The sequence below is a fragment of the Crocuta crocuta genome, unplaced genomic scaffold (genome assembly GCF_008692635.1).
Source record: "Crocuta crocuta isolate KB4526 unplaced genomic scaffold, BGI_CrCroc_1.0 scaffold95, whole genome shotgun sequence".
Classification (NCBI taxonomy): domain Eukaryota; kingdom Metazoa; phylum Chordata; class Mammalia; order Carnivora; family Hyaenidae; genus Crocuta; species Crocuta crocuta.
Window position 1 is genome coordinate 5131075 of NW_027530971.1, and position 14828 is coordinate 5145902.

General features: G+C 37.9%; 1 protein-coding gene across 5 annotated transcripts in view; it reads left to right on the plus strand.

Annotated features, from left to right (window-relative positions):
• Window positions 1–14828, plus strand: part of MUSK (muscle associated receptor tyrosine kinase) — a 91192-nt gene that overhangs the window by 72766 nt on the left and 3598 nt on the right. For 2 of the 5 annotated variants that reach the window (XM_077769786.1, XM_077769788.1), the window contains 4 exons: window positions 2444–2707; window positions 5901–6076; window positions 13211–13412; window positions 14039–14230. In XM_077769786.1, coding sequence (XP_077625912.1) covers window positions 2444–2707; window positions 5901–6076; window positions 13211–13412; window positions 14039–14230 — 834 coding nt within the window. Of the gene's footprint in view, window positions 1–2443; window positions 2708–5900; window positions 6077–6740; window positions 6765–13210; window positions 13413–14038; window positions 14231–14828 lie in introns of all 5 variants that reach the window. The other 3 variants (XM_077769789.1, XM_077769790.1, XM_077769787.1) reach the window with 2 other exon arrangements.

Genomic DNA, 14828 nt, shown 5'->3' on the forward strand with positions numbered 1-14828 from the left:
TCATTTGCAAGAGAGAGCAGAAGACACCAGTGGAGATTCTTTACATTCACCTCGTCCAGTCCCCTAAACGTTGAAGTGTTGGGTTAAGAGGATGAGGGACAATGGTCCCATATGCCTCCTCCAGGGGCTGCCTCTAAGATTTTGATCACTACAAACATTACATGTTTAGGAGTCAATACGTTTTCTGTTTTTTGGGGTTTTTTTTTTTTTTGCTTTTTTCTTTCACATTATGTAGCTAATAAATAATGAGGACTCAATACCATCTGGCCAACTGAGGTTCGAAAGATTTTTCTCGGCTTTTATAAAGACAGGCCACAGAAAGGGACTGCTTATTAATTGCCAGTCATCCTTATTTCTGAGGCTATTTTTATTAATTTTTCTTTTGTGTACCTTTTCTGTTCTATTTTTTTGCTTGTATAAAGGAAACATCATGAATTTTTTAATTCAAAAAGTACTTATGGAAAAATAAAGACCGAGTCATTCAATGGTTAACACGTGAAGGCAGAACCTGGGGGAATAGGCTCAGCCCAGAGACACTAGGGGAAATATTTAACTTTTACGTGACACAGTTTTTGTTTTAAATGAAAAGAATCCTGCCTGCTTTTATGTATCCCCCCTTTATACAAAGGTATTATGTTAAAAGGTGAGACCATGTAGTAAGGCAGTTTGAAGTGTTTCTGGGTCTTAGGTATTATTCTTCAGTTTCTTAAGAGCTTAGTATCCTTGCTTCTCTTGAACTTTCTTAGTGTTATCATAGACTGGATTTCCCTGCGTGTTTGCTCAACCTTATCCAGCCCAAGTTTTCATGAGAGTTTTCTGTTTTCTTATTCAAGGCCATCATTTAAAAAAAAAATTGAATATTTATTTTTGAGAGAGAGAAACAGAGCGCGAGTGGGGGAGGGGCAGAGAGAGAGGGAGACACAGAATCTGAAGCAGGCTCCAGGCTCTGAGCTGTCAGCACAGCTCCAGCTCAGGAGTGGTGAGATCATGACCTGAGACGAGGTCAGATGCTCAATCAACTGAGTCCCTCAGGAGCCCCCAGGCCTTCATTTTTAAAATGAACTACAAACTACAAGTAATGCAGTAAAATTCGTGTTGGCTGATTAGTGGAAGGCTAGTATGAATTAGAGGAAGATTCTATTATATAAAACATTATTTAAAAGTATAGTATTTCTTGGAAGTTCATTGTTTTACATGAATGAGCTATATACCGTCGAATAGATTTTCTTAAAACACTAGTCAGTGACGGTTTCTAATCCAAGTCTCAGTTGTTTGAATTCAAATGGGGTCTCTTCACAATTTAAAAATTTCCCACAAATTCCAATTTGTTTAATTCTCTTACCTTAAAATCCTTTATGTAAAGATAATGAAATGGGCGATCCCAACAGTTGTACAAATCTAAATGAGAATACAGCTTGGTTTTTTTTGTCATTGTTAACAATACAGGTCTGACGGAAAGCATAAGAACATGTTGAGACTGTCACAGTGTCTACACATAATATGTGCCCAAGAAATAGGTGGCAGGGGAGTATAGGAGTTGTTATTATAATTCCCAGCATTCCGCTAGGGGGCAGTGGATGAGTGCAGCGAGTATCAGCAGTTATTTTTCCATTCTGCCTATCATTCTCAGTTGTTATTGCAGATAAGCTTTTAACCTTATTTTTGTGCTAGCACTATAGAACTTAGATTTTTTCCCTCATATATTACCCATTAACACACAATCTGAGTTCCAAATAATTACTTACATCACTCAACAGATTAGGACTTTGGGGCTCTGCGTGATCAGATGACTTTCCCCAAATCATGTAAAGAGAAAATAGTAAAGCTGAAGATGCTTTACTTAGCTCCCTTAAGAGCGATATCCAAGCTTCCGCCTCCCTATGTGGCTTTCTTTTTCTTCTTTAATGAAATGCTGGGAAGATATCTGAGTGAGAGACTCTGAGTATGGAAGGTGTTGCAAAGATGCACGTGTTCTACAAAATTTAGGTACTTAACAATCATAACACACAAACCATGTTCATAAAGCTGGCTCACCATGATTTTATACTTAATCATTTGTTAGTCATCACAATAGATATGTTTTTAAGATGTCTTTTACTTGCTTAAATCAGCTCCATTTGTAAGAAACTTATGAGGTGGCTTAACTAAAAGTAGTTAAGTTCTACTTATAGGTAAATAATAAAAATACTCAAATCTATTCAGTCCTTGATAGTTCTCAAAACTGTCCACATCCATTTTCACATATGATCTCATGATAGCCCTCTCGAGTAGCTGGAGGTGATTACAGCTGGAAATGAAAACAGTATTCAGATAGAATATTTCGGCCAATTTTCTAATACAATCTCCTCCTATTTTTCTGATGCAGAGGTGGAAATTGAAGAAAAATAGACTGAAGGCTAAGAAACACGGCATGATTGGGTACATTGTTCCTTTCTTCTTTCAGTAAGCTACAGAAAGATAACAAAGGCTACTGCAGCCAGTACAGAGGGGAGGTGTGTAATGCTGTCCTGGCCAGAGATGCTCTTGTTTTCTTCAACAACTCCTACGCAGACCCTGAGGAGGCCCAGGAACTGCTGGTTCACACCGCCTGGAATGAACTGAAAGCAGTGAGCCCATTTTGCCGGCCAGCTGCTGAGGCTTTGCTGTGTAACCACATCTTCCAAGAATGCAACCCTGGAGTAATACCTTCTCCTACACCCATTTGCAGGTAAAATAAAAGAAGAAAAAAATGGGGAAATTCTTTTGACTGCAAATAGGGAGAGTTTTTAAAAGACGCTCTCATGTGCGATGATACAGGCAAAAGGTGGCTCTTGTCCAAAATAGAAGGTAGTTAATTGGACAGAATTCCTACCATTTAAATCCCTGATGACCTTCTATAATACAAGGGCTCTAAGCTTCTAGAAAATGTCATAAGAGGTACAATATTCTATTATACTTGTTATTGTTCACGTTAGTATCATAAACACCCCTGCTTTCTATGAAATAAAAAAATACAAAATCCTGAACAAACATGGACCTCAGGAGTAAGCTAAGATAGTGAAGAGAAAACATCCATTTCAAATGTTTCAGCGTTATTTGTCAACAAATATGAGATGTTGGGGAGCAGTTCAGAATATTATTTTATACCATATGTATATTATTTTAAAATACATGCCACTCAATGCTCTTATTGAAGTACTAACACTCTTATGTGGGAAGAGACTGTATTAAAAAGTTATTTCTTTAAGACCCCCATAGTCTTTAAACACAGAAATTCATAAATCCATATTTGATAGAATTATCTTTGCCTTTATTTACTTCTTGTGGAGAAAAGATAGGAAGCAATCTGGCTTTTGAGCCAAGCAGAATGAAGTTCAAATACTATTTGTACTCCTTTCTAATTACATGTGACCTTGGCTAACCTTCAGTTTCCTCATCCGCAAAAGAGAGACAATTACAGGATCAATTGAACCTGTGGTATATGTTAGAAACTGGATTGATATTGTTTGCTTTTGAAGAAAACACATGAAAACTACCAACACAGCACATTTCCACCTCTGTTTTGATAAAACCAGGTCATTATTTTTAGCTTTTACATATGATTGCATCATCATATATACACCTACCTAGTAGAGATCTCTGTTATTTATCCCTGATGCTCACTGTCACTTATATCATAGAAAATCTTTCTTTCTCTTAAGTTCTAAGTTTTGATTCATCTCTTGTTCAGCTGGAGAAGAATGATTTTTAGAAGATTACATGTAAACATTTTTCCCCATAATCTTGTGATCGTGTGTGTGTGTGCGCGCACACACATTTCTCACTGACTATTTAGGTCTTAGGTTACATTCAATTATCCTCAAAATCTTGTGTACTCTTGATTGGTTTTTGGCTGTGTTGTAATGAAGAACATATAGGGCAATCTTGAATTTTGTTCCTTTGTAGGGAATATTTTTCTCTTGCCAAATGGTAGGAGGATTCTTTTTTAATATCTGAGATTCACAATATTTGTAAAATTCATCTGGGAGTAATTCTTTTTTCATTATTTTCTTTCCTATAATACCAAAATAATGGATAATATACCTTGATTATCAGGTTTACCTCCTTCTTATCCTAAGAATGTTTTCTTTTAGTACATCTTTGAGTATCTTCCATTTTTTGTGTGCTCTAGTTTTCTTACTGGGAAAGATTATCTGTGCTCTGGATTTCTTGCTGGCTCTTCCCCCTCAGCTGTCTCCTCATACATCATTTTCACCATTCATCCATTCTGTCAGTATTCAGTTCTGACTCGTAAGGTTTTCCTTTGTTACTTGTTCAATGTCTGACAGTGACATTTCTTTGCTGGCTTTGATGACAATTTTAGTTTTGGTGTTGATTTCACTTCTTTGTGGCCTTTATTTTCTTCAGTTACTACTATGTTCAAGCTAACCTAGTTTTCAGTTTATTTTCCATTGCATCCTGATTTTTTTTTCCTTGTAAAAGACTCTTCTATAGAGGTCCTCTTTAATACACGGCAATGGAAGCAAAGCAAAACAAACAAAACTTTCTCTAATGTGTTCTCCTGTTTAGAATAAAAAAATAACTTTCCAGGGCATTTGCTTCGTCCACATGATGTGGGCTATGGAGTTTTGGGTTTTTTTTTTTTTCACCTAACCCCTACTGATTTTTGCATAGTTTAACTGTGCTGTCTGAATGCAGAAAGTTGTGTTTGTGTGACTCAAGGGTGGGACCCAGGCAGAAGTGGAAGTAAGCTTCCTTGCGTTCTTCAGGCTCTCAGAAGCCTTGAAAGGCTCACTGCTCTCCCTTCCACTGTGGACACATCAAGAATTCAAAATCCCATTGTTGTTCTCATGACCCCTATTGTATTCTATCACATTTATTCCTATCCTATACACATGCATAGCCCTTTCATTCCACACATGTTCAGTTGGCCCTTACTGACAGGTGGTTGCCCAGAAAAGTGGCAGTATATGCAGTACTATTTTAAAAAGACACCACAGTGACACGGATATGTATATGTATACCATACATGCACACACACAATTTCTTGCTCTCAGAATCCTTTAGATATTGAATGAACAACATTGCTAGTATCTCTAAGTTCTTTAATAATCTATAACTTCCTTTTATTACTAATCCAAAATATCTTAATTTGGAGTTAACCAGGTTTCTCCTAGGTAGTCTATCCTATTTTTTATAGGACAAGCTTGAGCAAATATTAATGCACAAAATTCTAATACAACTAGTGTTTCTTCAGCCTCTTCGCTCCTAATAAAACACATGGACGAACAGAACATTTCATATTTAAAGTGACATCACTGCGGCTTTCTCAGATGGAAGCATACACGGAAATGGGATAGGAGGCAGCTTCTCCAAGGCTCGGGTAGATAAGGGCCCACATGCCCTCCTGTAACCTGCCAGGAAGGTGGGGCTTTCTGTTCTGTTGAGCAAAGCATGCAGATGTGCCAGCTGTGCTCCAGTCCCTGACCATTAGCCCTGAGATTACAGGAGAATCTCTCAGGCTAGAAACTGATTGACCACAATCTATGACTTTTATTATGTGTGTTTTTTAAACTCAATGTACCTTGTTTCTGTACCTTTGCATTTATGTTAATATGAATATGAGAGAATGCATATCAGGGATTCCTAATCTATCACCTTTTGAGCTTAAAAATTCTTTTCCCCCAATAGCCTTAGCTACGCTTTGAAAACCAAAAAAGACGGCATTTCGTCTCAGGGATATACACTATATTTCATGAAGTCTCACATTATTTACTATAAAAGGGTCCTTTCAAAAATGCTTTTGCAAGAACAATGTACTATGGTGATTATTTCTGAATATACAGAATCTAGACTCTGCCACAAATTTGGCTTTAGCAAGCTATGATTCATCAAGTTTTGTTCTCCCTGAAATATTTTAGAGAATATTGCCTGGCAGTAAAGGAGCTCTTCTGTGCGAAAGAATGGCTGGCAATGGAAGAGAAGACTCACAGAGGGCTCTACAGATCTGGCATGCACCTGCTCCCCGTGCCAGAATGCACCACGCTCCCCAGCATGCACTGGGACCCCACGGCCTGCACCAGACTGCCATATTTAGGTAACAGAGTTCTCTTAGTGCTCTAGAGGTCAAGACAAGTTTACACTTTGAAGAAACTAAGTTGTGAGCTTAAATCTCCTAATATTTCTAAGCATTTCTAATTTATTTCTTGAGTTCTGTCCTTTTTAGATACCTAATCACAGAATCCTACCATATATCCTAATTGCACAGGTTAGCATAAGGGTTTACTCCACTTGGTTCAAAAAGAAATTAAAGAACACTCTTAACTGCTGCTTGAGATCTTATTTCATAAGGGGATCTTATGAAAGCTTGTAACATTTTTTGGAATGTGCAGAGAATGGCTAAGAAACCTCATATTATGTCAGATGAGTGGAATAAAAGAATAAAGTCCCCCTTCTTAGCCGACGAAGCAGATTTCTAAGCATGCAAAAATAAGCCACATGCTTGAAAATGCCGATCTCACAAAACAAAGCTGAATCGCTGCATGTTGTTTAATGAACTTTGTTTGTAAGGAGCTATGTCATTAGCCCTAACAGCTGCTTTAATTTTAATGACATAATCCTTTCTCATTTGAATGCAAAGCATGTTTACCAGTTGTATATTGAAAAATTGAAAGAGAACTTGCATTTCTTAGCACTCTCTCACAGATATGTGAGATATCTGGATGCTCATTTAAAACAAATTTTTGTCCTTTCCCCCTCAGATTATAAAAAAGAAAACTTAACAAGTAAGTAATTTTGTTTGTGCCCTTGAACCCTTATGTGTACGTAATTGGATTCGTGCATGCATATTTACACTCCTGCTACATGGTGTCCAGAACAGAATGTACGTCCCCTCTCAAAGGTTTGCTTTGCTTACTGGGGTAAAACATGAAGGAAGATCATCAGAGATCTTAGCTTATAGCTTCTAATTGGGCCATCGAAAGCACCATATTTAGTGAACGATACAAATAATACCCCCAACCCCAAGGTTAGAACTTGCTTTATCTTTTCAATGTCTGCAAAATAAGCAACTGAAAATGCCACTTTTTGATTCTGCATTCTTGATTTTTATACCATTTAATGATTTACAGATGAAAACAAATATTTATTTCTTCATTGAGCTAATTCACGATCTTCATTTGTGACAAGAGATCCTTCTTTTGGAAGAAGGTGTGTTTTTAAGAGAGTTGATTCCCCAGCATGAAGTTTACAGGGTCAAATCAAATGTTTTTGTTTTTTTTTTAATGTTTGTTTATTTTTGAGAGAGAGAGCGAGCACGGGCAGAGATAGAGGGAGACACAGATCTGGAAGCAGGCTTCAGGCTGTGAACTGTCAGCACAGAGCCTGATGCAGGGCTCGAACCCGTGAACTGTGAGATCATTACCTAAGCCAAAGTTGGATGCTTAACCAACTGAGTCACCCAGGTGCCCCCAAATCAAATGGTTTTAAAAGTGGGTGCCTCCAAATCCCTAGGAAGGAACTCAAGAAGGTTGCTTAGAAAGAGAGGTCCTAGAGAAGAAGTTTAATCAGATGATGCTTTAACCCTACCAGAATGCAGACATCTTCAGAATGAAATTGGAAAAGTTTTTCACTTCAATTAACTTCCTCTGATCTGAGCTTTCAAGGGCTTCAATCATATTTATTTCCTATGACGTATATTCTGGGCCTAATTACCTCTGCACCTGGCAAAGTGCCTGGCCTTGATTTTACCAGCTTCCTTCAAGAGCTAAGACTTAAAGTATTAAAAGAAAGAATGCTGTTGGTCCCACTTGAATCACTCAGCATTAATAAACAACAGCGGTACGGAAACCCTATAAATCTGTCATTCTGTAAGCCTGTCAAATTGTTGTTTCCAAATTGAAGGAATGAAAAGGAAAAGCTTCAATCCTTTGTCATATAAGTAGCTAAAGTCTACTTTGATTAGACTTTTAATTGGTGACTGTGGTCTTTGTTATCCTTTGTTTACTCATTCGTCCATTCAAGCACTCACTGGGGGTTTACCGTGTGGAAGGTGCTGACCTTCAGTCCCATATCAGACAGGAACACACACAGAAAGCATCCATATTTCTGCCTTGTATACTGATTATAAAAATCGTTGGCTACAATTAGCTAACCACAGACCAATTTCCTACTCTTAACCTATTTTTATGAAATCTTTGGTATATGTCAGAAAATGAACTCCAAATGTCATCAACTGATCATTTCACCTGACCGTGTTACGCAGAACTGGCTTAAAATGTGCTCTCTGGTTAAATGCAATTAGTGTTAAAGAAATTGACTTGAGCTTCTCAGGTAGGTTGATAGTTAAGCAAAGAAGTCATCTTTATGCAGTAGAGTGTCCTTACTTTATGGAGTGTATAAAGCCCTCAAATATCTCTTGAAGGGTTTCTTGATTTCTGAGTAAACTCTATAAAGGATATTGCCAGTTCACTTAGAAGGGTGATGGAAGATTTTCTATTTTTTGCTTGAATATACACAGTAGGATTTCAGTAGTTTTCATTTGTATAACTTCTTTTGCTGAAGTGAAATATCTTTTTGAGCTTGCAATGTCTTTGTACTGTTTACCTTGTCTGCTAACCAGGCATCTCACTACTGCTGAATTCCACAAGGCTGCACATACTCTGTGTATTCCCTCAGATGGGTTTGTGGGTGACAGAGTCTCTGTTTCTTTGCACATGTTCACATTAGCTTGCTTTTGCCTGGATAGCTGAAAGCTAGATGAGCTGCATCTAGTTTTGAGTGATATTCTCTCAGTAATCTGTAAATGTGATTTCACTCTTTTCCAGCTTCTAGGTTTGAAAATGACTGGTCGTCTGGTATGAGTCTGGTTACTTTTTCTTATAAGCAATATGTTCCTGTTTAGAAAGAAACTTTGAGATTTTCTCTTTATCCTTGTTGTCTGCATGGTGGCAATCCTATGCAATGGGGCCTTACTGAACACCTCTCTCCAACTCTGCCTTCAGGACTTTCTTTCTCTTGGTAGCTTGAAGTCAGCCACGGAAGTCAGGCCCCAGGCACGTGATCTTTCTAAAGCAAAAAGCTGATCATGCTGCTCCACTGTTTAAAACCCTCTGATGATTCTCTCCATTTACTGCAGGGCCAAGTCCAAATTACCTACCTTGGCGTGCAAGGCCTTTTACGACCCAGACCTGGTTATCTGCAGCCTTACCCAGACACCCTCCCCAACTCAACAATGCAACTGTCAGGTGCACTTTTAGGAAAGTGGGCCAACTGCTTGGTTTGAACGCTGATACATGTTACTCCTTCTTTGTGGAATACTACCTCCCTACCTGACCCCCCCTAGTTCCATCCACACACAAATGCCTTCTACTGGTTGTTCCCCCTTTTTTAAAAAAAAATTTATTAATGTTTATTTTTGAGAGAGAGAGAGAGAGAGACAAAGACAAAGCATGGGTAAGGGAGTGGGAAAGGGAGACACAGAATCTGAAGCAGGCTCCAGTCTCTGAGCTGTCAGCACAGAGCCCAATGTGGGGCTTGAACTCACAAACCGTGAGATCATGACCTGAGCCGAAGTCAGATGCTTAACTGATTGAGCCACTGAGGTGCTCCTGGGTATTCCGTTTCTATTCAACTTATTTACTCCAGAAAACCTACTTAGTCTGCCTAGAACTGGAGTTGAGCTGCCCCAGGCTGTTCAGAAGCTTATCAGTCTTATAACACTTCTTACATATTATTATAATTATCGGTTTACAAATTATTTCCTGGCTAAATACCTTAACACAGAGACTGTCTACCACAGTACTCGTGAGACCCAATATCAACTTAATGAGTACCTTAATGTATGGGTGAATGAGTGAATAAAAGCTCCTCTGATGTTCAAAGTAAAATAGTGGAGGTAAAATTGATGAGAGTAGAAAAAGATAAAAAGACACTGGAGATCCAGACTGATAATTTGGATTCAAAGAGATAACTGATGTCGCTCTAACAAAGGCCACAGCAAATAGATCAGGAGCAATAAACAGGGAATAACAAAACAGAACGATCCAGAAAGGAAGATATGATTAAATCCATAAAGCAAAATTATTGTTCAAACAATGCCAAGTTTTGCATTTTGAAAATAAATCTTACTAAGTTATCATGGATCACTCTCTTAATATGTGTGATCTTTTTGTTTTTTGAGAGAGACAGAGACAGAGTGAGAGCACGGGAGGGGCAGAGAGAGAGGGAGACACAGAATCTGATGCAGGCTCCAGGCTCTGAGCTGTCAGCACAGAGCCTGACACGGGGCTCAAACCCACAAACCGTGAGATCATGACCTGAGCCAAAGTCAGGTGCTTAACCGACTGAGCCACCCAGGTGCCCCGATATGTATGATATTTTTGATAAAAAAATTATCCTTATATTTACTAATGAGATTACACTGCCAATTTTACAAATTACATTGCATTTCTTTCCATGTTAAATAAGGTATGAACTGCCCTATAAAATCCAGATACAAAAATAGTCACCTCTTCCTGCCTTTCAATGATTACTCCTACTTTATTATTAGCAGGAAGTCCTGCTTTCCAATTTAAGCCCCCCTCCCCACCCATCTTGGATTGAGGGTTTAAAAAAAAATTTTTTTTTTAATTTCTGAGACAGAGAGACAGCATGAGCAGGGGAGGGTCAGAGAGAGAGGGAGACACAGAATCTGAAGCAGGCTCCAGGCTCTTAGCTGTCAGCACAGAGCCTGACACGGGGCTCAAACCCACGAACCGTGAGATCATGACCTGAGCCGAAGTCAGATGCTTAACCGACTGAGCCACCCAAGCACCCCATGGATTGAGTTTTTTAAAAACCCTTCAGATGACTCAGTCCAAAGAGAGTCAGATCGGCTTCCCAGCCAATCATAAAGGAACCTGGGGAGGCTAAGTCCACTGTTGCTGTGACACCGATGAGAAATGCTGTTGTTGCTCGGAAATGCACTGTGTGCCGTTTTTCCAGTTCCAGTCCTGGGCTGATGTCCTTCCTGTCACAGAAGTGGCCAAACTTGAGCTCCACGGGCTTTAAAACCACTTGCTAGCTACTGGTGCTCAGGTCGTAATAACTGTCCACTCCTACACTAAGAAGTCGTACAAGGGCACCCCTTGTCATCTCTGCTTTTGCAAGTGTCCTATTTCAAACGCCTTTAGGCATCTGCCACAATAAAAGTTTTCTTTTGATTTTGTGATACGTTATATGAATATATTTCCTTATACCAAACACATAATTCTTTTGCTATATTGCATCCACTTTATAACGTTTCATTTAGGATTGTTTAAATCTATGTTCCTTAACCTACGTATGCACTTCTCTTTTGTGCTAATGTCGCCAGGGTGTGGTATTAGTATTATAATAACTCCCTAAAATAATTTCACAGATCTTTCTCTTACTATAACATTTTATAAAATCTGGAAATTTTATTTCTTCTGAGACCAAAAGAACGTCTCCATGATTCTTTAATGACTTTTCAATGTTCTGGTTAAGACTATCTTCAGATTTTCTGATTTTTCAAATTTGGCAAATGTAGTGCTACTATTTTTCTAAAGATTTAAAGAATGCTATTGCACAATTACATTCTGTCATAACTCCTTTACCATTCCTAATTTTATATGTTTACGCTTTNACCATTTTTCTAAAGATTTAAAGAATGCTATTGCACAATTACATTCTACTGTCATAACTCCTTTACCATTCCTAATTTTATATGTTTACGCTTTTCTTATCTTTTAAAAATTAAAATTCTACTTACTAGACTACTTTATAAAGATAAGACCAACTCATGACCTATTTTTAAGTTCTAGCATTTGTGGTATGTGTATTCTAACCAATTAATTACTGCTTGTACATGGCTGTTTATCATCTATTTTTCTCTGTTTGCTGTCGTTTTTGTTTCTTTTCCAGAAGTCTTGAGTTAAACGCCTAGTTCATTCACTTTCATCCTTTTTATCTAACGGAAAGAGACAACACTTAGTTTACCAATGAGCACGGCTTTGGCCAAAGCTTATATACTCTATCAGGAAATTACTTTCGAATCTGTCACTGTGGCTACTTTTTAATCTTTGATTGAAAAGTTATTGCCTTTTTTTATTTTTCTAGATGTCCCATTAGATTTTACTTAGTCTACTGTTACTTACATTTTAGTCAAGGAATAAGTCCACATAATTTTTGCCTTTGAAATTTGAGAGTTACTTTTGTGGCCTGACAAAAGATTGTGTCTGTCAGTATTTCACAAACATTTGAAAACAGGGTTTACTCTCTCTGTGTAGGATACAAAGTACATTGTTTGCTATTAGAACATTCTTATCAATTATATTATTAAAATACTCTATATCTGTGTTTTTGTCTTTACTCAGTCAATTAAAAGAATATAATACAGTTTGTTTTAATAGATACACAGTGGACTTTGCACTCCACAGAGTGATATGAACATGGCATCTGATGGTTTCCAGGGTAATGCAGATTTTACCTTGTTTTCATATTGCATTGACCTTTTTTTTTTTTTTTTTAATGCTTATTTATTTTTGAGAGAGAGGGAGGCACAGAATCCAGAGCAGGCTCTAGGCTCTGAGCTGTCAGCACAGAGTCCAACACAGGGTCCAAACTGATGAACTGCAAGATCTTGACCTGAGCCAAAGTCGGACACTTAACCGACAGAGCCACCCAGATGCCCCCCCACTGACTTTTTTAATAGGAGTTTGACAGTTCCATTTTTAGATGAACTTCTCATTTGTGTCTAAAATTTCTACTCTTCATCTCCTATTATTTTTGTTTTGCTGGTAAATCAACAGTAAATGTGTATAAAAGCTCAGCTGTAGACAACCCTGACCTCAAATATAATTTCATGAAGTTATTTTATCTCATAACTTAACAATTTCCATAATTGTTGTCAGGTCATTAAAAACATGATACAGTGTAAACAGCACTAACCCAGGATCTGCATTTGTCTTGGAAAAAAAATATTTCCTTCCTCTGGGTCTCATCTTTAAAATACAATGATTCTGTAAGTTGGATTTACTTACAACTGGACCTCTGGATTCTTACACTTAGCCTTTAGAGAGGTATAACCAGGGAGGACCTGATCCATAGAACATATCCTTAAAATTAAATTTAGTTTACTAAACTTATTTGAATTTAGCGAAGATTGCTTGAATGCAAAGATTGCCTCTTAAAAGTTTAAGAATGAATGAAAAGATTTATTGTTCACTTACAGCATTCCCACCAATGACGTCCTCAAAGCCGAGTGTGGACATTCCAAATCCGCCTTCCTCTTCTTCCTCCTCCTTCTCTGTCTCACCTACGTACTCCATGACTGTAATAATCTCCATCATGTCCAGCTTTGCAATATTTGTGCTCCTTACTATAACTACTCTTTATTGCTGCCGAAGACGAAAACAATGGAAAAATAAGAAAAGGTGAGATTCTAATTTAAGCTAATCACCTGCAGTAATATATTAAAACCTACAGGCTTAATATGGGAATTGGGGATGGGAAGAAGGATCTATAATAACATGGCCAGTCTTTTTAGGACGTCAGTTGCCTTAAGATCAAGCACCCCACCATGATCATTTAAAATATCAGTAACTTTTTGCATAGGATCACATGTCCCAAGGTTAACTTTTCACAGTAGAGAGAATCTAAACAATAATTTGGAAGAATATGGCTACTCCTGCTCAGCCCCATTGCTATGCCACATGGGATAGTGACAAAGTTCCCAAGAAAATGTGCTTTGACTCCAAGTAAAGTACTTCTTGCTCTAAAACTGAAGGGTCTTCAGCTGCCTTAGTAGAATTTGTTTTGTTTCCTCCTAGTATCCTCTCTAAAACCAAAGCCTGAAGTCGGATGCTTAACTGACTGAGCCACCCAGGTGGAGGGCACTTGTTGGGATGGGCACTGCGTGTTATATGGAAACCAACTTGACAATAAACTATGAAAGAAAAAATAAATAAAAGATTAAAAAATAAAAATAAAACCCAAGCCTGAGTACAAAGATCTCATCTGACCTTGAGCTCATTATTGGTCTTGCCTGTCTCACCTGCAGAGAGTCAGCGGCAGTAACGCTCACAACGCTTCCTTCCGAGCTCTTACTAGACAGACTTCATCCCAACCCCATGTACCAGAGGATGCCACTCCTTCTGAATCCCAAACTGCTGAGCCTGGAGTACCCAAGGAATAACATTGAATATGTGAGAGATATTGGAGAAGGAGCATTTGGAAGGGTCTTTCAAGCAAGGTAAAGTTGCCCATGTGAAAAACCTTTCCACCAAAATTTGTATCTGAAAGGCTACCAAATCACTACTTTGATGCCTACACTGAATGTATGATGCTTATTATCAAATAATTCTTCACATCACCTTCTGGAGTACTATACTTTGAGTCTTAACAATTTTTCCTCTCTGCTGAAAAATAGGGCTGGGTAGAAGGAGAGAATCTTCATTTATGCCATATTCAAATTATAAGCAATTAGCAAATTTAATATTTCCTTTTCAGAAATAATTTTATCATACATTTTAATCATAATTTCTTGCCTTCTGTNACAAATTATAAGCAATTAGCAAATTTAATCATATTTCCTTTTCAGAAATAATTTTATCATACATTTTAATCATAATTTCTTGCCTTCTGTTTAGTAAATAATTCTAAAATTTACTTCTCTTCCATTTCCTATCACTATATTCTTCACTTCATTTAAAATTGACTTTAAACTACTGTCTCCATTTAAGAATTCAGACTCTTGGGGTGCCTGGGTGGCTCAGTCGGTTAAGCATGTCTCGGTTCATGGGTTTGAGCCCCACAATGGGCTGCATGCTAACAGCTCAGAGCCTGGAGCT